The 22,810-nt window shown below is 43.4% G+C and overlaps 1 protein-coding gene across 2 annotated transcripts in view; it reads right to left on the reverse strand.

The window, feature by feature from the left end:
* VPS13D (vacuolar protein sorting 13 homolog D) overlaps nt 1-22,810 on the reverse strand; it is a 280,917-nt gene that overhangs the window by 83,166 nt on the left and 174,941 nt on the right. For both annotated transcript variants that reach the window (XM_077250276.1, XM_077250275.1), the window contains 7 exons: nt 21,992-22,102; nt 21,746-21,895; nt 20,696-20,845; nt 18,251-18,347; nt 13,332-13,480; nt 11,356-11,490; nt 9,590-9,757 (listed from right to left, as the gene is read on the reverse strand). In XM_077250276.1, the coding sequence (XP_077106391.1) occupies nt 9,590-9,757; nt 11,356-11,490; nt 13,332-13,480; nt 18,251-18,347; nt 20,696-20,845; nt 21,746-21,895; nt 21,992-22,102 (960 nt within the window). The remainder of the gene's footprint in view (nt 1-9,589; nt 9,758-11,355; nt 11,491-13,331; nt 13,481-18,250; nt 18,348-20,695; nt 20,846-21,745; nt 21,896-21,991; nt 22,103-22,810) is intronic.

Raw genomic sequence — 22,810 nt, forward strand, 5'->3', positions numbered from 1 at the left:
GCCTCCGTGAGTTCCCAGGCACACGGACACGGATAACTCCGGTACCGATTTATTCCGGTACCGGAATTATCTGGACGTGTGGGACAGCCCTTAGTCCATGCCTCAATGCCTCAGAGACTGCAAGCTGTAATAAAGGCCAGAGGTGGTGCAATAAAATACTAGTGATGCTTTGGAGTGTTTTTTTTGTTTGTTTTCCATGATTCCCTAATTTTTTCATCAGAATTGAGTGATTCCATAATTTTTCCCCTATACTTGGTTAAAAAAAGTAACCATTACTGACTACCATATTTTTTGTTCTTGATTTCTTTTAGTGTTTTTTAAAGCCAGAAAGTTGCCATTTGAAATGACTTTAGTTTTGTGCCATGTCTGTGATCTGCTTTTTTTCTACAAAATTAAACAACTGAATGAACATCCTCCAAGGTCGGTGATTCCATAATTTTTGCCAGGAGTTGTACAAGGAATGGAGAGGTCTGTATTTTATCTCGTATGTACACTTCAACTGTGAGAGGCAGAATCTTTAAAAAAAAAAAGCAAAAAAAAAAACAAAAACAGAAAATCACATTGTATGATTTTTACAAAATTAATTTGCATTTATTGCATGAAATAAGTATTTGATACAATAGAAAAACAGAACTTAATATTTGGTACAGAAATCTTTGTTTGCAATTACAGAGGTCAGATGTTTCCTGTAGTTCTTGGTCAGGTTTGCACACACTGCAGCAGGGATTTTGGCCCCCTCCTCCATACAGATCTTCTACAGATCTTTCAGGTATCAGTGCTGTTACTGGGCAACACCGAGTTTCAGCTCCCTCCAAAGATTTTCTATTGGGTTCAGGTATGGAGACTGGCCAAGCCACTACAGGACCCTGAAATGCTTCTTACGGAGCCATCCTTAGTTGCCCTGACTGTGTGTTTCAGATCATTGTCATACTGGAAGACATAGCCACGACCCATCTTCAATGCTCTTACTGGGGGAAGGAGGTCGTTGGCTAAAATCTCGCAATATATGACCCCATCCATCCTCCCTTCAATACGGTGCAGTCGTCCTGTCCCCATTGCAGAAAAACACCCCCAAAGTATGATTTTTTTCCCCATCATGCTTCATAGTTGGGATGATGTTCTTGGGTTGCACTCATCCTTCTTCCTCCAAACAAGGCAAGTGGAGTGGATACCAAAAAGTTCTATTTTGGTCTTATGTGACCACATGACCTTCTCCCATGCCTCCACTGGATCATCCAGATGGTCACTGTCGAACTTCAAACGGGCCTGGACATGTGCTTGCATGAGCAGGGGGACCTTGTGTGCCCTGCAGGATTTTAATCCATGACAGCATAGTGTTTTACTAATGGTAATGTATGTGACTGTGGTCCCAGCTCTCTTCAGGTCATTGACCAGGTCCTCCTGTGTAGTTACATAATTACACAGGTTGAAAAAAGGCCTTAGTCTTTTTAGTTCTGGGCTGATTCCTGATCTTTCTCAGAATCATCCTTAGCCCATGACACAAGATCTTGAAGGGAGCGCCAGAACGAAGAAGATTCAGTCATCTTGTGTTTCTTCCATTTCCTATAAATGTGCCAACAGTTGTTGCCTTCTCACCAAGCTGCTTGCCTATTTTCCTGTAGCCCATCCCAGCCTAGCGCAGGTCTACAATTTTGTCCCTGGAGTCCTTAGATAGCTCTTTGGTCTTGGCCATGGTGGAGAGGTTGGAGTGTGACTGAGTGTGTGGATAGGTGTCTTTTATACAGGTAACAAGTTCAAACAGGTGCAATTAATACAGGTAATGAGTGCAGAGTAGGAGGGCTTCTTAAAGAAAAACTAACAGGCCTGTGAGAGCCAGAATTCTTGCTGGTTGGTAGGGTATCAAATACTTATTTCCTGCAATAAAATGCAATTTAATAACTGTATATACTCGAGTATAAGCTGAGAATTTCAGCTCATTTTTTTAGGCTGAAATTACCCTTCTCGGCTTATACTCGAGTCATACCCAGGGGTCGGCAGGGGAGGGGGAGCGGCAGCTGTGTAATAGCACACACCTGCTCCTAGTGTGGTGTCCCTGGTTCGCCGGCAGCTTCTTCCTGTAGTGAGCGGTCACATGGTACCGCTCATTACAGTAATGAATATGGACCCGACTCCACTCCCATAGGGGTGGAGCCGCATATTCATTACTGTAATGAGCGGTACCATGTGACTGCTCACTACAGAAGAAGCTGCCGGCGCCGGAGATCCTGGGACACCGCGCCAGAAGCAGGTGAGCATAACGCAGTGCGCGATATTCACCTGCTCCCTGTTCCACCACCGCCGGCCGCAGCTGCGTCTTCCCCATCCTCTGCAGTGACGCTCAGGTCAGAGGGCGCCTGAACGTCAGCGCAGAGGACGCGAAAGACACAGCGGTGCTCAGCGGTGGAACGCGGAGCAAGTGAATGTAGCAAGTGCCGGAGGCCTGACAGGTTGAGTATGTCTTTTTTTTTTTAATCGCAGCAACAGCATAGGAGGCAAATGTCTGTTTGGAGCATCTTATGGGGCCATGTGCAGCATTATATGGGGCAAATATCTATATGGAGCATCTTATGGGGCCATGTGCAGCATTATATGGGGCAAATATCTGTATGGAGCATCTTATGGGGCCATGTGCAGCATTATATGGGGCAAATATCTGTATGGGGCCATGTGCAGAATTATATGGGCCATAATCAGCATTTGTGGATCATTATAAGGGGCAAATGTGTCAATGGAGCATCTTATGGGGCCATAATCAACATTTGTGGAGCATTACAGTATATGGGGCAAATGTCTGTATGGAGCGTCTTATGGGGCCATAATCAACATTTGTGCAGCATTATATGGGGCATATTTTAATATGGAGCATCTTATGGGGCACATCATAAACTGTATGGAGCATTATATGGGGCGTATTTTGTATGAAGCATCTTATGGGGCCCATCATGAACTGTATGGAGCATTATATGGGGCTCCCGATTCAATATGGATATTCAAAAACACTTAACCTACTGATGTCTCAATCAATTTTACTTTTATTTGTATCTATTTTTATTTTTGACATTTACCGGTAGCTGTTGCATTTTCCACCCTAGGCTTATACTCGAGTCATTAAGTTTTCCCAGTTTTTGCGGCAAAATTAGGGGTCTCAGCTTATACTCGAGTGTATACGGTATGTAAAAATCATACAATGTGATTTTCTGTTTTTTATTTTTAGATTTTGTCTCTCACAGTTGAAGTGTACCTACAAGAAAAATTATAGACCTCTCCATTCTTTGTAGGTGGAAAATCTTGCAAAAATCGGCCGTGTATCAAATACTTATTTTCCCCAGTGTGTGTGTATATGTATGTATGTGTAATATATACAACTAGCAAGTGAACACAATGACGTGTATCTTCCGAACCATATAAACCTAGAGATGTGATACACACTCAAATTATTTAGAAAAGTATATATATATATATATATATATATATATATATATATATATATATATATATATATATATATATATATATATATATATATATATACACAGTATATATAGAGTTTATTAATAAACTAATTACAACATTTGATTTGTCATTTATCATTTATTATATTTACGTACTCAATTGTTCATGCCTCGTATGGAACTCAGCATCTTTTCTGCCACCTGGTGGCTTTCCCCTTTTTGTGATTGTTAATGTTGTAATAACTTTATTAAAATATATATATATATATATATATATATATATATATATATATATATATATATATATATATATATATATATATATATACACACACACATACATACATACACACACACTTTTCTAAATAGTTTCAGTGTGTATCATGTCTCTAGGTATATATGTATGTATATTGTACACACATACACACGCAGTACGTGCAATATAAGGTAAAAAGTATTGGGATACAACAGAGTTTGAGTTTTTCATGAGTCCATTGCGCGCGTTGTATAACATCAGGCTCCTCGCTATGCAGTCTGCCTTCTTTGTAGCTTATGGTAAGAGTTCCACGATACCAGTGCATTCCTGAAATAGAAGCTACCGGTTCATTACTCCATTCATGACATTTCTTCACACTTAAATATTCCCCTATCACCTGTGAGTGATATTACTGAGCACTGGAAGGAACTGAAAAACCTCAGCCACGAAGTGAAGACCCCGTAAAATTATAGATCGGGGGTCACTGAGTGCTGAGGGGCAGAGGGCCAAAACGTCATCAATGCTCTGCTGACTCCATAATTGCATAGTCCAAACCTCCTCTGCTATTAACATCAGCACAAACACTGCGCCCCCACTGGGAGCTTCATGGATGAGTAGCCTTACTTCACCAAGCACAATGCCAAGCGTCGGATCGAGTGGTGTAAAGCTACCACCACTGAACTCTGGAGGAAAGGTGTTCTGGACAGTGACAAATCACACTTCTCTATCAGGTGTCTGATGGACAAGTCTGGGTTGTGATGTCTGTAGGAGGAAGGATTATTCTATAGAGGTGCTTTCAAGGATCGGCCTGGGCCGCGTAGCTCCAGTGAAGGAACATCTTCAGAACACCAAGACACCTCTGAGAGGGAGAGTAGCATTGAGTAGACATCTGACCGGCTCAGGGCGCACAGCAGAGCTTTTCCATCACACCAAAAGATTCTGCCAACTCCGCAAACAGAAGAGGGAAAGCAAGCATTTTTGGCTGTAGGTAAAATATCCCCATCATATGGTATGATAGCCATTTTAAAACTCTTTGTGACGCATTTGATAAACCAAAATAGTAACAAAAATGTTAAAATTAGGCACTAAGAATTTTTAGTCCCTCTCTATACAGGCGTCCGTCCTCAAACAATTAAAATCAGCTAGGGAAAGAAAAAAAAGTAGAAACATGGTACCTCCTGGTGCAATAAGATCTAGATGGGTTTGGCCGCCTGATGAAGTCACCGATCCAGGGTTGAAACGTGTAGTAGCACAGACTTTATACCTCCAACTTCATGCCCATTTGTTATACAGTTTATGAATAAAATACTCATTTACTTTCCGTACCGCCGGATCCACTTTGTAATTCCATCTAAACCTCCACAACCGGTAGCTCCCAGAGCTCAGTATTTTTTCTCCAGACCTCATCTCAAACAATTAAAAACTCAGCTGCGCTGTCCTGACTTTTTTTTAAAACAATAGTTTGACACATTTAGAAATAGTAAAATACAGAAGGTTTTATAATTTGGATTAATGACCCATAAAGGCAAAAAGAGACCGCATCCCAAAAAGGTGACTCATCCTTATTTAAATCCCAGTTTAATCTGATGAGAATCCAAGTGGAAAATGTTAAAATGTGAAGATAGAATAGCAGAAAAGAGAGAGACAGCCGAGCTAAATCCAAGTAGGGTGAACTTTATTTAACCTGCCCTTGTGTGCCAATTTAAATATGCTGAATCTCTTCACTTAAAGAAGGCATTTTACCCACTGCGTGCACTAGGATACATGGAAAAGCCATTACCGGCATAAACAACATCACTATAAAACGGAGGAAAAAAAAGTCATAAAATGGCCAAACCAGATAAAACCCATAAACAGCTTACGCTTCCAACTCATGCAGTCTTTTTAAGAGTCTTCAGGTCTTTAAAAAGTTAAAGGGAATAAAAAGTGAATAAACGAAACCAGGGCAACACGACAGAAATCTGCTTCTAATGATAAAACCCTCCCAAACCAGAGACAATACCATTTATGCACATTGGCTACTTCATGAATAGATGGTGCCTGAAGGTCTTCAAAATGACACGGCTTATTTATAGGTTTCTTTAAACTCTTGGCATCACAGTCATTTTTTGGCCTTTATGACAGGCTATATAATTTTTTTACTTCATTTTTTTTTTATTGTGCTGCTCCAGGAGCCATAACTTTAGTTTTTTAGCAATGTAGTCATACCAGGGATTTTTTTTTTTTTTTTAAATTTGGGATGGGTTGCCTTTGCCAGTGGCATCATTTTGTGGCACACCTAACTTATTAACCCTTTCTAAAAATGGAATATAAACAAGACAAATTGTGCTACAGATTTTTTTGGCGTTTAAATATTCTGCTATTCGTGGCGCTGCATAAATAAAGAGTTACCTTTATTCTTTTGATTGGCACAATTAGAGCAATATGAAATTTCTATGGTTCTATTCAGTTTTTTATGTTATTTTATATAATTGCACAATTAATAAACTATCTAAAAGAATATGGCGACCCACCCCCCCTCCAAAAAAAAATAAAAATTATCTGAGGGTCATATAATAAAACTGAGTCAGAGAAGTAAAGGTGCTCTTTAATTCTTTTCTTTTAAACACAGAAATACTTATGAGAAATTGGAGCACGCGTCGGCCAGTAGTTCTCTGGGTCCACGAGAGGAAATGATTTCCTTTTCATCGAGGTCTTACAGGTCATTGATGAAGAAACACAAAACAATGAACCATAGTGGCAAGTGATTGTCTCCAAAGTCACCTCCAAATACAACTGTCTTCTGCGGGAACTTCTGGACTCATTACTATATTAGAGCTTGGACCCACTGGAGGATCTTCCCTGGGTGAAGTCATTTTTCTAGCCAGCCACACACAGAATAACGAGAACTTTGGCTTGTCTAAGTACCCAAGGACAACACTTTGATGCACCCATTCTGCCAGTGCTCCATGCCTTGCATTTTACTTCTTTTGCTCATTGCGGTGTTGACAATGAAATGGAAGTTGTGTTGACTTTTAAACAGTAGATCCATCCCTGATGCAGGCCTCATCACATATTGTCTACAGTCTACGCTGGAAGACCAGACTGATAAGGACTGGCCCAGTTTCCCAGAGGGAATTCTACAGGATGTCCTGTTTCTTCTCTTTTCAGCAAAATGTTTCCTGTTTAGAAGTTTGGTGAAGAACATGGAGATAACAGTACCATTCTTGATGGCTAGAGCTTAGACATATGCCAGACAAGAGTATGATGTTTAATTGGGGGTGGGGTGGTGCTCTCCTGTATATAATAGGTCGGTGAAACACATTAGATGCCTGTTGGCAGAAAGATAGTGTGGCTAACAGCCATCTAAGCCAACTTACATACATAGGATGCTAGTTCGGCTGATCGGTCCTGTGTTCTCTATGAGAAAGCTGCCGGTCAGTGACTTAGCTCAGGGAGAACAATGAGATTGGCAGTCTGAAATTAGACGCCCAACCAACTTGTGGCTACCACTCTTATACACAGAATGTTGGTCGAAACCATCGACAATGGATAGTCCCGGCCGACCTAAGTCTAACGTGTATGGCAACTTTCAGCCATGGACTTCTAAACCAAACAGACTCTTAGTTTTTGTTATATGAATAGTGACAGGCCAATAACATGATATTCCAATGATGTAACTGCAATGTAGGAAGGCAGATTGGGATACGGTGTTACCTGCGGTCACTTCTGAAAATGTCAGAATAAAAAAATCTAGCTCCAAGGATTGTACTACACAATTTAAAATGGCTTGATATATTTAGCAAACGGCCGGCCAGTTAGTTTTGATTCTACACAACACTCACTACTTCAATCCAGCTTCACCATTTCAGTGGTCACTGAAGCACCTGGACTATTTGGGCACCCCCCCGCCATATTAATACTCAACTTACAATAGTCCTAGAACTATCAGTCCAATCTCTGTAGATTTAGGAAAAGTTGTAACAGCTTCTCCATTTCGTGGTTTAGAAAACGTTGACTCTTAGATTTTAAGAATGGCATGTTATCATCTCTTTGGAGCCTTTCCAGTTTTGGTCCCAGAACATATTCTGAGGACACTGAAGCTGAGGTTTGTTTGGAAGGATCTGATTCTCGGGGTAGCGAGCTTCATAGATGGACTGTGTGTGCTAAACTGTACAACATACAAGAAAACTAAACATTTCTTTATGTATGGAACTATGTAAAATATTCAGCTCACTCACGGTCCCTTATTTACCCCTGTACCATTGCTCAGGAGCCCTCTGTTCCTTCCAGGCAGATAACATTAATCTTTTAGGGTATGGGAAAATATAGGCCTCACAGTCATGTAACACCTCCTATTTCTTGAGGGCATCTCTTTTCACCCTTGTGGGGACATATGGACGGCTTTCTTCTGAATTCTTTTACTTAAAACACTTTATCTCCATCTTTCTTCAAAAACCTCCTCATCTTATATGAATTCTGTTTGGGATATGCTGTTATACTTTATCCACATGCCAGGGCCTAATACATATAGACGTTGATGTGATCCACATTTCCTATTATACCCGACTATTCTACACACAATGCTGATAATCGAGCACAAGCCCAGAAAAGTTTTCGTTGTCAGCAGCACACAACTTCCAGGTTAGATCGGGAATGTGCTGCCGATGACATGTAAATGTACGGGGACCCAACAACTATATTAACACTTGTTCTACCTCATAATAAGATTTTCCTTTTTTCAAGAAAGGCTACACCTGAAAAAAACCCCAAAACAACTCTACTCCCTTCTCTTGCTTTAACGCTACCTCGCTGTTGCTGCCCCAGTCTCCGTTGACAGTTTGAGGCCGTAACTATAATGCATATAACCGCTGCAGCTAATCACAGCGGTCAGCAGCTCGTTGAGAGAATGAGTACAGGGATCACTAGCAGCGGTCACAACTTTAGTAGATGTGATTGTGACGTCACCTTTCAGATGTCAACAAGACATGAGCAGCGGGCGGAGGAGAGGAAATGTTGGGAGCAGGGGTAGGGAGTAGAGCGGAGTTTTGGGGGAAAACTGGGAGAGACCTGTACGGAGAAATTCAGCGTGGCTCCATTCAGTTGGTTTGGCGCTGAGGTTTCCTGCAGAAAGGATGGTCTGTAGTGATGAGCGAGCGGGATTGGTACTGCTAGACACTCAATCAAGCATTGGGGTTCTCGATCGAGAAGCGAGCAGTGCCGAGTATCACATCCCCGTAAGGAGAGAGAGAGGGGGGATTTTTCCATCTTTTGGAAAACCGCTCAAGTTTGCCATTCACATCCATTATGCTCACTTTTCGAGTCGAGCATATCCGAGGATCCGATGTGCTCAATTTGAGCACCGAGCACTTGAGCATTTCAGTGCTTGATCAACATTAGTGGCCAGGAAAGCAAAAATAGTGAGGGATGCAATGTTATCATAGTAGTGCTGCATTCCTCATTGTGGGTCCCAGGTCTCAATGTGGTGGTATATCCAAGCCATCACTTTATAAAATCGGAAGCCCCTTTAAGAGCAGGATATGAATACTGTGCTCTTCATAATGAACACAGATGGAAAAAAGGTCCATGCACATTATAGCCTCACACTGCCGGTTGTGGTCTCCGTTCCCGTAAAGTCCACTACCTGATCGCTGACTATACTGAATTCTTAAACAGGCCTGCACTTATAGCTGTGCTGCTAAAATATTAATCCTCGGCATGGAGGGAGCCGGGATGTCGGAGCCTGCGTATCATGAGGTCTCGTGGTCTTCCAGGGACTGACAGTGACGTATGGCCCATACTGTAGTGTCCTCCAGTAAACTCCTAAGCCCGTGATACAGATTGGTAAAACAGACGTGGCATCTCGGGTGACTCCCTCCATAAATAAAGCGTAGACGAGTACCTTTGCAGCAGAGTTGGAAACGCCGTGTGTGACATTTCGGATTAAGCCGCCAACATTTCCATACTTTATAAGACCGGATACTCCTTCAGACACATCATTCAGCAGGCCCATTGGATTGCCAAGGAAATCTACAGAGCCCAAAATCTTTGCTGCTTGACTGAGCAACTCCTTTGAGACACAATAAAAACAAGGAGGTTAGTCAGACAACTGCGACTCCGCAGCGCCATCACCTGCTCACATGTGCGCACTCATACATTTTAACCCCATCCTCTTATGGACAATTTTCGTTTTTTGCACTTTTTCCTCCCCTTTTTCCAAGATCCAGGACTTTGTTATTTTTCCATCCCTGGAGCCACATGAGGCCTCTTTTTAGGGACCAGTTGTAGTTTTGAATGATACCATCTATTTTACCATATAATGTACTGAAAAATTGCAAGTGTAGTATATGGTCCAAACAACGACAGCAATTGTCACCATCCACCTCTCGTGTCTCCCCTTTTTCCTCATAGATTGTAAGCTTGTGAGCAGGGCCCTCATTGCTCTTGGTATCTGTTTTGATCTGTGTTTATTATTATGCGTCTATTGTCAGTACAAGTACCCTCTATAATTGTAAAGTGCTGCGGAATATGTTGGCGCTACATAAATAAAATTATTATTATTATACTGGAGCTTTTTTCCTTCAACTGAAGATTCAGGTTTGGCTTCACGTCATAAGTAGTGATGAGCGGAGAAGGTGTTATCCGCCATGCTCGTGTGACAATATAGTATCCCCAGCATGCTCCAATATTAGGTTTTAGTTGCGGTGTCTGCATGTCCCGCAGCTGTTCGACAGTCACAACACATGTAGGGATTTCCTGTTTGTTAGACAATCCCTGCATGTGTTGCGACTGTCAAACAGCCACAAGACATGCAGCCGCGGGGACTCGAGTATAGTATTCGGGCATACCGAAGACACTCTATTAGCACACGAGCATGCTCAGATAGCACCTTATCTGAGGACGCTTGCTCATCACTAGTCCTAAGTCATGCGGCTAGGGGCTTATATATATTGATTCCCATGATGGCTATCTCCAACACCTGGCACTACAGTCCCTGTTTGCTTCCTTTGTGACGAGGCTATTATCATTCTATTTCAAATACTTTACTGAACTTACAAGAGGTGTCCAGGCTTGGGGCTCAAGTCTGCAGTCACTATGTGAACTTGGGAATCCTCGCAGCACGCACTGTGAGGATTCTCCGTTGCCTGGAGCGAGCGGTTATTTGACCAAAAATAGGCGATTTGCATATATGACGTCACAATCAAACTAGAAGTATCTAGCCACACTCAATTCACTTATATTGAGTGAGGCCGCGCACGTCTAGTCAGCACGTGACCGAGAATCCTGACAGCAAACACACTGCATACTCTAAGGATTCACAAATGTGTAGTCACAAAGTGACTGAAGACTTAATCTCCAAAACTGGACAACCCCTTTAAGTGAATGGGGATAAGCCGCAATACCAGTTGCAGCCACAAGAGAGGTGCTCTTTCTCGCTCTTCTTGATTTTTGCAGTGGAGAACACCCTAGAGTAATCTGCAGTAGTACTAGAAGCCAACAGATCATTTCACCCCAGGTTGTATGTTCGCCGGTGATCGGCAGCTCATTTATATTGTAGGATTATTGGGATCGAGCGCTCCTAGGAATACTCGTCCCTGATAATCGTGCAGTGTAAATGCACCGTAAAGGGGTGATAAAGACAAAAAAAATATAGTGAATACAGCTCACCTCTTGAAAGTGTTTAAGGACGTCATTGATAATGAACTCCCGGGATTCATATGGATGAACTCTGGTATAAGGATCCAGATCAATAACCGCATCCTCAAATTTGATCAGAGGGAATCCCAGTGTGCTCTTCAAGGCCTGAAATAAAACAAAATATATTACAAATGTATTTATATCTGATAAAGTGGTGGCGTAATGCTAGGCCATGACACCACTTTGTGATCACCGAGGTTCCGAGACCCCAGAACTCCTGAGAACGGAGGGGTCTCAGTCTCAGTTACTTTCTGTTACCCAGCTGTGCAAGGAACGGAAGCTGGCCCCATTCCCCAACGGTACAGAAAAACTAAGAGACTAAGACAGACAGGTCAGGAAAATGGACAGATCCGCTGTAGGCTGTGCGCTGTATTTGATTTTTTAGGATTGAAAAATTAGATTCAACGCTGCTTTTTTCTTTTTTTGGGGAGAGGGTTGGATGTAGTTCGCAAACTTTTTCGCCAGTGAAAAAAAAGTTTGTATCTTTCAAAATAAATGGACATAAAATTGCATTTGCCACTTGGTACATAGAGGAGAGAGACAACCTGGGAAGTATTAGCGCCACTTGATATTGCCACTTGTAGACAGGGACTTGGAGTGTAATGGAGCAGAACACTATGGAAGTTAATGATGTGTGTGAATACCCTCTTCTGGGTCAGCGGAGTTTTACTTTTGGAGTAGTGATGCGTGACGAGACCTTGTAACGAAACTTTAGCATCTGTACTTGGAGAAAATAATTTGGGGCATTAATTCAATAAGATAAGATGACAGTGGAAAAGTAAGACCTATGTGACTGAGTCACTAGTGGAGGGGACAATGGAAGATCTGTATCGGGTGGGAGAGGCTACCTCCACGGCACTGCCAGCCATGAAATGAAGGGCTAGCTCCTTCCTTTTCTACAAGTCAGGATGGCCACCTTGAACCTTTTTCTGTAAATATCACCTTGGGTAGTAATGTGGGACTTAACGCACCATCCTTTACATCCCAGGCTCTGCGGCGGAGGGCCATACAGTTTGCATTTTGAGAGCGACTATCCCATTGCAGGAGAAACATTTTTTTTTTGGCCTATATAAAGTGATGGCCTATCCTTACGACTGCGGAGGAGGGGGATATGGCTCTCCGTACACCCCTCGTTAAATAACTGAAGGCAGGCTCCTTTATGGATGACTACCTCTGTACATTTCTATTCACTTAAAGGGAATGTCCATTCCTGTAGGACCCTGCATAAACGATATAGAGCCAAATGGAAAGTAAAAACAATGTGCACTCACCTCCCGCAGCAACACCGTTTCTAGTGATGTTATCACTTCTGTTCCCGGCGGGTGACTTGACATTGTTGTGTTATGTGACCGCTGCAGCCAATCAGCAGCTGCTGATTGGCTGCAGTAGTCATGTAACACAATAATGTCATATCATCCCTGCTGACATTACTGGAACAACGCTGCTGTGGGAGGCGAGTATTCACGGTTTTTATTTTCTATGGGGCTCTGAATTTATTAAGCGGGGGTTATCAGGTAGTGAATAACCCCTTTAAATGGGACTCTGTGCATCTGAATGGTAACACCCGGCGCAGCCGCTATAAAAAGTGTGGAGTTGTATCTGGCACACAAGGAAAGAAGAGTGGTGCTGCCTGTACCGGCGATCGCAGGGGGTGTTCAGAGGTAGATCCCTCTCGATCTGGATATTGACGGTTTACCCTAAGAATATACCATCAATCATCAAACCTTATAAGCTATATTTCAGGGCAGAGGGATCAGCAACCTTAGGGACACCAGGAAACTACAAATCCCACCATTAGCTGACAGAGCATATTGGGAGTTGTAGTGTCATGACTGAGGTTCTGGATTTAAACCGGAATTTTTCCATGTTAGCATTAAACAGCCATAAATTACCAAAAAAGTATAAAGTAAGCGCCTCAACCCACCAGGACTGTGCTTCTAACCTACCTTGAGGTCAGGCGGAAGCTTATTGGATGTAAATACGCTCAGTTTAATCTGTGGCACCGAAATTTTTAGATTTTCAAAATAATATCTTATAGGAGTGCTGTTCTCCTCTCCGGTCTTCTCGTGAATATTTTCATCCCATTTTTCAACTTCTAAAACGAAAGATAAGCAAAGAATGACATTATAAAGGTGTGCAAGACGACTATTATTCTAGGCCTCCACTGCAGAGGAGAAATTGCAGAGGTGTTCTTTACTTACCATTAAAAACCAAAAACGTAGGATATTTATGTCCTCCCTTATTACACACAGGCATGAGCCAAATCATCTCAACACCCATCCATAACGCAGGGGACAAAGCAGGAACGCGCGAAATGAAGTGTCGTTTCTTAAAAGATCTTATCACTATCGCAGATTTTTTTTTTTTTTTTTTGGAGGTGAGGGTCACAGTGTTCCACAAAGGGTACATGAGACTAAACAAGGTCAATAAACAGTCTACAGTCTGTTGATGGACCTGCATGGAAACCACACGGGATTTCCATGAAGTCCTGCAGGAAATACTAATAAATTGCTTTTTAAAGGGCAAATGCCATAAAACATTAGTTTGATATGTCATATATACACATGATATGACAGTCCTCATGCCTATCACCACTGACTGATGGAATAAATAGTAGGAGCCCTTTACTCACTGCTCGGACATTTTTACTACCGCGGTTTCTGAGATCGCCCATTCATCTAGCGGTGGTGCCTTGATAACTTAAAGGGTGATCCCAGGATAGGAAGACATCTCTTAACCTCAGGACAGAGGATAACTTACTGATCACTGAGGAGATCGTGCCCGCAAACCATTCTGATAATGGGGCTCTGTAATCGGGTACCTCGGACCTGCAAAGCATGATCTTACATGGAGCGGAAGTGCCCGTCCTTCACCTCCCCTCCATTCATTGTCTCCAAAAGCTGCGGAGCACTGTGCTATGCTTTCACCGGCAGCGCCGTAGACAATGAATGGAGCAGAGTTCTTCACGCACACGCACTTCTGCTCCATTCAAGACGAAGCCCGATTCCTCCGTTCTTAAGATCACTAGTAGTCCAAAAGGAGCCGAACTCCCGGTGATCAGCGAGTTATCATCTTATCCTATGAAGTCTTAACATCTTGGGAATATTCCTTCACACATATTAGGAAATTATTACGAGTGGATTTCTCCTTTAACGGGATCGCTCCACCTACACAAACCCTTTCCATATAACCGGTTAGGGTATATTGACGACGTCACAGAGGTCACCCCAGTACAGAGAACTGGAACTAATAGTAATAGCCTACTTGCATTACCTGGTCGACTAAGAATATATGACCCCCATCTAACGGCAGAGGTTAGAGAAGCTGCGATCGTGGCGGAGGCATCATTAGAAGCCTGAATACCCCATATATACAGGTTTCTCTCCTAACCTCACCAGATCATACACTTATTCTGGATGTGTGATTGCGTCCTGCAGCTTTTAATTCTTCAGCGGTGCTGTTGGCAAAGTGCTGAGCGAGGCATTGTGATGTGCTGGCTAATTAATCGACTAAGCTGATTCCCCCCCCCCCCATTCCCCTGAACAGCTTTCCTCCCAGCCTGCCCCGGGCATTCAATGACAGCATTATGCAATCTGTTCTGCACTCTCGCTATTCAAGTCCTGCCAGAACCCCGGCTTAGCAGAATGTCTGGGCTAAATAACAACTTGTAAGGGCTTCAATAATGCCCCTATCTCATGATCCGCAGTCCCCTCCGCTACAGCGTGCACTTTTCACCTTTTTCTATCTATTGTGCTGCGCTAACGTCAGTCGCAGCTCCACAAAAGCAGGAAAGTGCTGGTGCGGCACGGAGCGCTGTGCCATTATGGTAAAACCCTAGGAGAAATTCTTGTGCTTCAGCGATGATAATGAGACTATCCGGACAGGACGGGTTCCTTATCACTAGGGTCCTGTTTCATTTTCTTCCTAACAACACAATGAAAGCTCATTTTCTCCCCAATTTATGAGCCATTCCTTTAAGATATCAACATCAGACACTAATGGAAAATTCTATACAGAGAACGACTCAGTATACTCGGCCCCCCATGCATAAGAATCTGACCATCGCCGTATGGATGACAAGTGACTGGCAGATGCCTTCAGTGTTGAGGCTGGGCAGAGGGGGGTTGTTGTGCCAGCAAGATTTTGCAAAGACAAAAACAAAACCTGGACTGAGATCTGGGACAGATAGTTTTCCTGAGCAGGAGGCGGACATCAAGCTGCATCCAAGACCAGAGCGAAGCGAGGGGGCTCGGTGCATTTACTGTGACCCAATGGTCACAAAAATACACTGGGATACAAGCAGTCTCCATTTTTGTTAAGCTGACTAGGTTGAAAATTATGCTTTGATTCATTTCTTAATATACCTGGCTGACATTTACCTTGTCTATATACTCCTCAATTGCAGCACCAAGAAGGAAAAGTCGTGGAATTACGGAAATTGCAGGATGGACAGACATGTTAGTGATATAGAAATGATGCAAAAATGGAAACAAACTCAAAACTTTCCAAACGTGTATTTATTAAGTGTTGAATATGAGCGCAAAAAAGAGAGGATTTTTGATACTAACTAGTGATGAGTGAACGTGTTCGGATAAGGTGTTATCTGAGCATGCTCAGGTGTTATCCGACTGTCTTCAGCGTGCTCAAGTGCTATGAGAAAACACAGTAGTTTGACGATAAATGGCTTCACCCAACCACTAACCATGAGTGGAGAAAAAGTTTTGATGTTATCATTCATCTTCTCTGAAAAAAGGCCAAGAAAGCAAAAATTCTGCCGGGGTATGTAAACTTTTGAGCACAACTGTATGTCTTCACTTTGGGCCAGGGTGCAATAGGGTGAGTAGGGACACTGACGTTGAGCGGGGGCGCCATGGAGTACAAATTAGGGTGCCGACCTCCGCTGTAAGGAGGGGAGAGATCTTAGGATGGGATAGGGATCTATTAGGATCACACACCTACCTCCTGGTAATAGTTTGGTGACCTGGTATTGTCTGCAATCACATGTATCTATCGGGCAATATGTTTGTATGCTTTTAGATAAATAAATAAAAGTTAATTTTAGGGGTCAATTCTTTTTTATGGTTATATCTGTATAATTTTGGCCTTGTCCAGAAATTTATGATTTTTTTTGTCAGTTTCCTTCCCCCTCTGGCAGCCGATACTCCCTTCTTACCTCACCTGTGAGCCAAGTCCATTCTTACCGTTATAGCTGTGCTCCTGCCCTGAGAAGCAGGCAGAAAGTTACTTCTATTGGCTTTTCTGCTGTGAACAGACAATTACTATGCTGTTGGGTGCGGACTGAGCATGTGTGTCCACCAACACTCTGCTCATTAGGTGGATGTGCACATTGCCGTACACTTTGACCACCAGGTGGTGCCATGCTAATCAAGGAAATGTCCTAATTTTTCACTGGATTACGGCGTATAAAAGGCAATAATGTTCATTTTTTACTATCTACACAATGAATGGTGGGACAAATCACTTTCTGAAAAAGTGAGACACTATAACGCTAATCTGTAAGCTTTATAATGGGCACGTTATTGGAGATTTCCATAGAATGAAACTTTTTTTTTCTTTTTTTTTTTTAGGTGTTCCACAGAGTGAAACCTGGGAAAAGAATGAGTGCGAATCCCCTTTAAACAACTGATCAGAAGCAAATCAGTGGCTCCAGAAGCAACCATTCACCGAAGAACTAATGAAAACCGGCTCCATTTTACCCGGCAATCTCCTCTGCATCACAAAGGCCGGTCCTATTGTCCGATAAGTCAATGCAACAGTGGGCCGATTGTCTCAATAGACAGATTTCCCTTCTCGGCTGTCAGGGCAAAAAGACTAATGACCGTCTAAAGCGCGGGTTATCTGCAGCAATGATCAGAATGCACCATTTTCTAGGTCTCTAATAAAGCGAAGTCTGAACAAAAAAAACCCCTGCAACAGAATCACACCGGCTTTCTCATGAAGATCAATGGAGTTGGTAGTTGATAAATGTACGAGTTCAGGGAGAACGTTAGTGTCTGATGTCGGGGGCCTTCCTGTGAATGCCGTCATTTACACAATGCCATGAATAGATCTTTATTTGCGCCAATCATGGTGGTGCCAGCTCCTGTATGTTCCCCGGCTACCAATGGCGACGCTTTAAAGGACCAACTCTTTAAAGGGCCAACTCTAGAGATGCTGGGATCACTCATACATACGCCGGCCACATAGTCCAACCAGGGGCCTCCGGAACAGCAGGGACCCGGCGAGGATTGGACTCCACCTGACCTTTGACAACCAGACATTGAAGGCCTAGAACTTGCAAGATTCGGCCCTATGGATCGGACTCAGTGACACCTTTCCGCTCCACATTGCCAGTTCACTGGTTCTATATCCTACAAGCATGCCATGGACACCCCCCGCAGGACCGGCTCCTTGGAGATGCTCCAAACTGGTCGTCATTCTGCCTTATCATACTCCCGATACATCAAGTTTAAGAAGCGATTACTCATTTGCTGCCTATCATAATGAGATCATAATAGAGATTCTAGGAGCCCAGGACAGGAAATATCACTGCCATATTCCGACACCAGCGCTCCACTAGTGAACGTCTATATTTGCCCAGCGCTCCCGGTGACACCCCTCCCGTTAGTCCACAGGCTGCAGGGGGCTTATTTCAGCTACATGAGTCTTGTGCGCCCCCTGGTGGAGTTGTGCCTAATTTTGCACAAAGGATAAACCTTGTTCCCAGCTTCTCCCATTTACAGAGGAGTAAATAAAGATCTGGGATGTGTGCAGCTGTTGTAACGGATTATTATGATTTATTATTATAGCGCCATTTATTCCATGGCGCGAGGAGGGGTATACATAATATCACATTATATCATACCTGTTTCGGATTTTCCAAAGCCAAAATAGCTGAGCAGTTTGAGGAGCAACTTCTCCTCGATCTGCACCGTGAATCTCTGAGCCGTGATCAGCAGGTGCTATATATATAAAAAAAATAAGTTATTGATCTGAGTGTTTGACGAGACAAAATTTAAATTATTTAAATTAGTTTATTCAAGACCATACAAAGTAAGGATTTTCTACATAAATTGCAGAGTAAATGCCAATTGTCCGATCTCAGAAGAAATGCCTGCTATCACTATGTGACTGCACACTGCTACAATTCCCCTGCATTTCCAGCGGGGGTTGGCGTTCATGTGACTATATGCATATGATTTACATACTTGCGGTCATGTGACGACTAGACTCTCCTCCGCTAAACATTGACAAGCTGAGGGGCGTCTAGTTGGCATGAGACTGAAAGCAAAGGGTCACATGACTGCACGCGCGCACAGGGAATAGAGGAGAACGGTGACAGTGTCAGCAGTCAAATAGAGTATCAGCTAAGACTGGACAATCCCTTTAAATCAGAACCTGAAAAAGAGAGCTGTCATTGACTATGGGTGGAGAAAGCAGGACTCACGGGCTTTCTCTACGAGTGAGCCGGGGAAGCAGGACACACAGGCTTCCTCTACAAGTGAGCCGGGGAAGCAGGACTCACAGGCTTTCTCTACGAGTGAGCCGGGGAAGCAGGACACACAGGCTTCCTCTACAAGTGAGCCAGGGAAGCAGGACACACAGGCTTCCTCTACAAGTGAGCCGGGGAAGCAGGACTCACAGGCTTTCTCTACGAGTGAGCTGGGGAAGCAGGACTCACAGCCTCTCTCTATGAGTGAGCTGGGAAGCAGGACTCACAGGCTTTCTCTATGAGTGAGCTGGGGAAGCAGGACTCACAGCCTCGCTCTATGAGTGAGCTGGGAAGCAGGACTCACAGGCTTTCTCTACGAGTGAGCTGGGGAAGCAGGACTCACAGCCTCTCTCTATGAGTGAGCTGGGAAGCAGGACTCACAGGCTTTCTCTACGAGTAAGCTGGGGAAGCAGGACTCACAGGCTTTCCCTATGAGTGAGCCGGGGAAGCAGGACTCACAGGCTCTTTCTACGAGTGAGCCGGGGAAAAATCAGCAGCTGCAGCTTGGATATACCAGACTGTTGCACAACTCTTAGGGTAAACAACTAATCTCAGCTGGAAGAGTATAACCCATAAATTAAAACATAACCTTTACTAATAATATTAAAATGGACAAACAGTACATAACAAAATAAGGTGCTCACGCCGAAAACTGTGCACAATATAAAAAACTGGTTGAATCTCACCAATTGCGGACAAGGGGTACCAACATAGATGAAAGGGGGTCCCGGGGTGGGTCCAGTGGTTGTAGAGCAGTGAATGAAGGGGACGGGGACCTTTTTCCTACTCCCCTGTCGTGCCCCAGTAATAACTCCTGTCCTTACAAGGACAGGCCCGAATGAGCCCTACTACGGACACCCCCCACCATATGTAATGTATTCAACGCCTCCCAACGCGTTTCTTCTCCGATCACGGAGATTCATCAGGGGAGTTTCAGAAATCCATGAGCATAGTATACTCAAATGTCCAAAAAGTTCAAGGTATACGCAGTGGCTGTATACCATCCAACAAAATAGATATTCCCATGTGGCGGTCCACCACAGTCAGTGAATAAACCAGTTATGGCACCCGCTGCCTGCTTATAAGATAAAAGGTCCCACCCCCCAGGGGGGGGCTCAGATAATTAATAGCCGCCCCTACCCTGCTTTGATATCAGAACTCACCGGAAGTGAGCCGGGGAAGCAGGACTCACAGGCTCTTTCTACGAGTGAGCCGGGGAAGCAGGACTCACAGTCTTTTTGAATTAGCCTTGGCAAAGACAGTTTATTTTACATAAAATAACGGAAATGGATAAAATAAAATAGCATATTCTTGAACTCAGCATGTGTTGCAATCTCCCCTTTTGTACTATACTGCCTAAGGCTACTTTCACACTAGTCCGTCGATATGGGCCGTCGCAAACCGTCGGCCCGACGTACCGTGTGTTAATTATGCACGACGTGGGCAGCGGATGCAGTTTTACAATGCATCCGCTGCCCATTGTGAGTTCCGGGGAGGAGGGGGCGGAGTTCCTGCCGCGCATGCGCGGTCGAAAATGGCGGACTCGAAGCACAAAAAAACATTACATGTAACTTTTTTTGTGCCGACGGTCCTCAAAACACGACGCATCCGTCGCACGACGGATGCGACGTGTGGCAATCCGTCGCAATGCGTTGCTAATGCAAGTGTATGGAGAAAAAACGCATCCTGCGGGAAACTTTGCAGGATGCGTTTTTTCTCCAAAACGACGCATTTTGACGGACAGCAAACAACGCTAGTGTGAAAGTAGCCTAAGATATGAGACCTGACAGTGCCACCTTAAAAAATGTTCCTCCTCACCTTGTACAGGTCAGTAAGTGCGTTCTTGCTGGGCACTTTCACTGCATTGACCTGTATTGCAGGCCCCGACTCCATCTCTTCAGTTTCAATGCTCTTAGGGGTTACAAAGAGCATGGCTGGCTGAGTGGTGCCAATCAACTGGTTATCAACCTATGACAAAAAGCATAGTTAAAAGTTGAATATACAGCAGGTGTAAAATGACCAGAGACATTTTCGTCATTAGAACCCAACAATTATAGGCAATCATGAGACTACAGATGAGCGGATCGCGTCGTGCATCTCCAGTTCATGGTCCAGGTCAGTACTCTCTGGCAAGGGACAGAAGCTTCACAAACTTCCTGATCTTCTGGGTTCCCTGGTGCAGTGTTTGATTTGCCGACCTGGCCTGACGTCATCTGTGCAGCGTACAGGTGACGTCTCACCAGGCTGACAAATCATAAGCCGAGCCTGGGATCTTAGAGGGTAAGGAAATCTGCACAATTCCTGTCCATAGAGCACTGACTTGGACTGAGCTGCTTGGTGTGGAGAGTCCTCTTGGTAGGGCATATGCTATAATGCTACTAATGATATTCCTCCTTCAGGATGCAGCTCCTGAAATACACATAATTTGGCCAATTCATGCATGCCCAGCAACCAACGACAAGGTGGTATCATGCTGCATGATTCCACCTTGTTGTTGGTTGCTGGGCATGCAAGAATTGGCCAAATTATGTGCCAAGCGTCTAAATTTTTCTCATTATCCAGAGCAGTATTGTTATTCATATTTCATATATTCCATGTCCACATGCTTTAGCACAACAGAATGCAACCTCTTTTGTATATTATATACGAAGGTGGCTGCTCCTAGTATGCACCTATTCACATACGCTTGGAAGTGCCAGTCAGTATTTTGTTATTTATCTCCTGAAATACAATCCTGCCAATACAGAAGAGCATTGGAAGAACATATTTTTTCTTTTATAGTTAGTTATTCGTCCACAAACATCTTTTTTAGAGTTCCGTTTTTTATGTTTACACCTCTTTTTGAGACGTAGTCTCTCAGTTCAGTACCTGAACGTTCTGTATATGGAGCTCCAGCACTTGATTGGAGGCTTGATGCATGTACTGAATATTAATGCCCCCGAAACTTGCGAACACCAGCTCCTCTGGGAGTTTATTGTTCAGCGAAATACCAATTCCATCCTGTAACTTTACAACCACCTAAAAAACAAGAAAAACGTACCCAGAAAGAGATGTAGCTGCACTGCCCGTAGAAAATAAGAAAAAAGGTCTGCCATATGGTGACCTCACACAAACCTCTAATTCTTGCTCTATCTCGGGACTCTTGAATTTTTTCATCTCCAATTGTTTAAGGTCATCAATTTCACTTGAAAGACGCTCGGCTCTGCGCTGCTGAAAGTCCGTAATCTGGAAATGGAAAACTGATGAAAGCTGATGCACAACTCAAACTATATGACTTCCACTATGTCAGCCACATGGAGTGGGCGGTATAGGAAGTAATCTATTCCTACAAAATTATATATATATATATATATATATATATATATATATATATATATATATATATATATATATATATATATATATATATTATATTATATTCAAGCACGGGACAGCAGGACTATGCTGGTGTTAAAAACCCAACAGTGCGGCTGTCACTGCATCGCTGCTCATCTATGATTTGAGAATGACCACAAGATTTTGATCGATGAAGCTGTAGCCATTGGGATTTTAGCTGCCGCTATGGCCAGTCCGTGAACTGGGATGGCAACCTTTATCAGAAAGGACTACCAGTCGGGCATAAAACCATAAAACCCGTGCAACAAGGTGCAGAATATCCAAAGAAAACCGAATAGTAGAATGCCAAGGTACGAATTGAGCCAGTGTGGCAGAGGCTGGGATGGTAAGAGCCCATGTAAGAAGGGACGACGTGCCTGGAGTAACATCTGGCACTTTATTTATTTTTTATTAAGTAACTACATTTAGGGTATCAATATCATTGGTTGGCCCTGGTGCAAATCCCATTTAGAATGTTATATAAATCAATGGGTGCGGGGGTCTCTGAAATTTCAGGGTGTACCGAAGTAGATGGCTGGCCCAATATGCAATGTGCAA

Source organism: Ranitomeya variabilis, chromosome 4 (assembly GCF_051348905.1).
Source record: "Ranitomeya variabilis isolate aRanVar5 chromosome 4, aRanVar5.hap1, whole genome shotgun sequence".
In the NCBI taxonomy this organism is placed as follows: Eukaryota; Metazoa; Chordata; class Amphibia; order Anura; family Dendrobatidae; genus Ranitomeya; species Ranitomeya variabilis.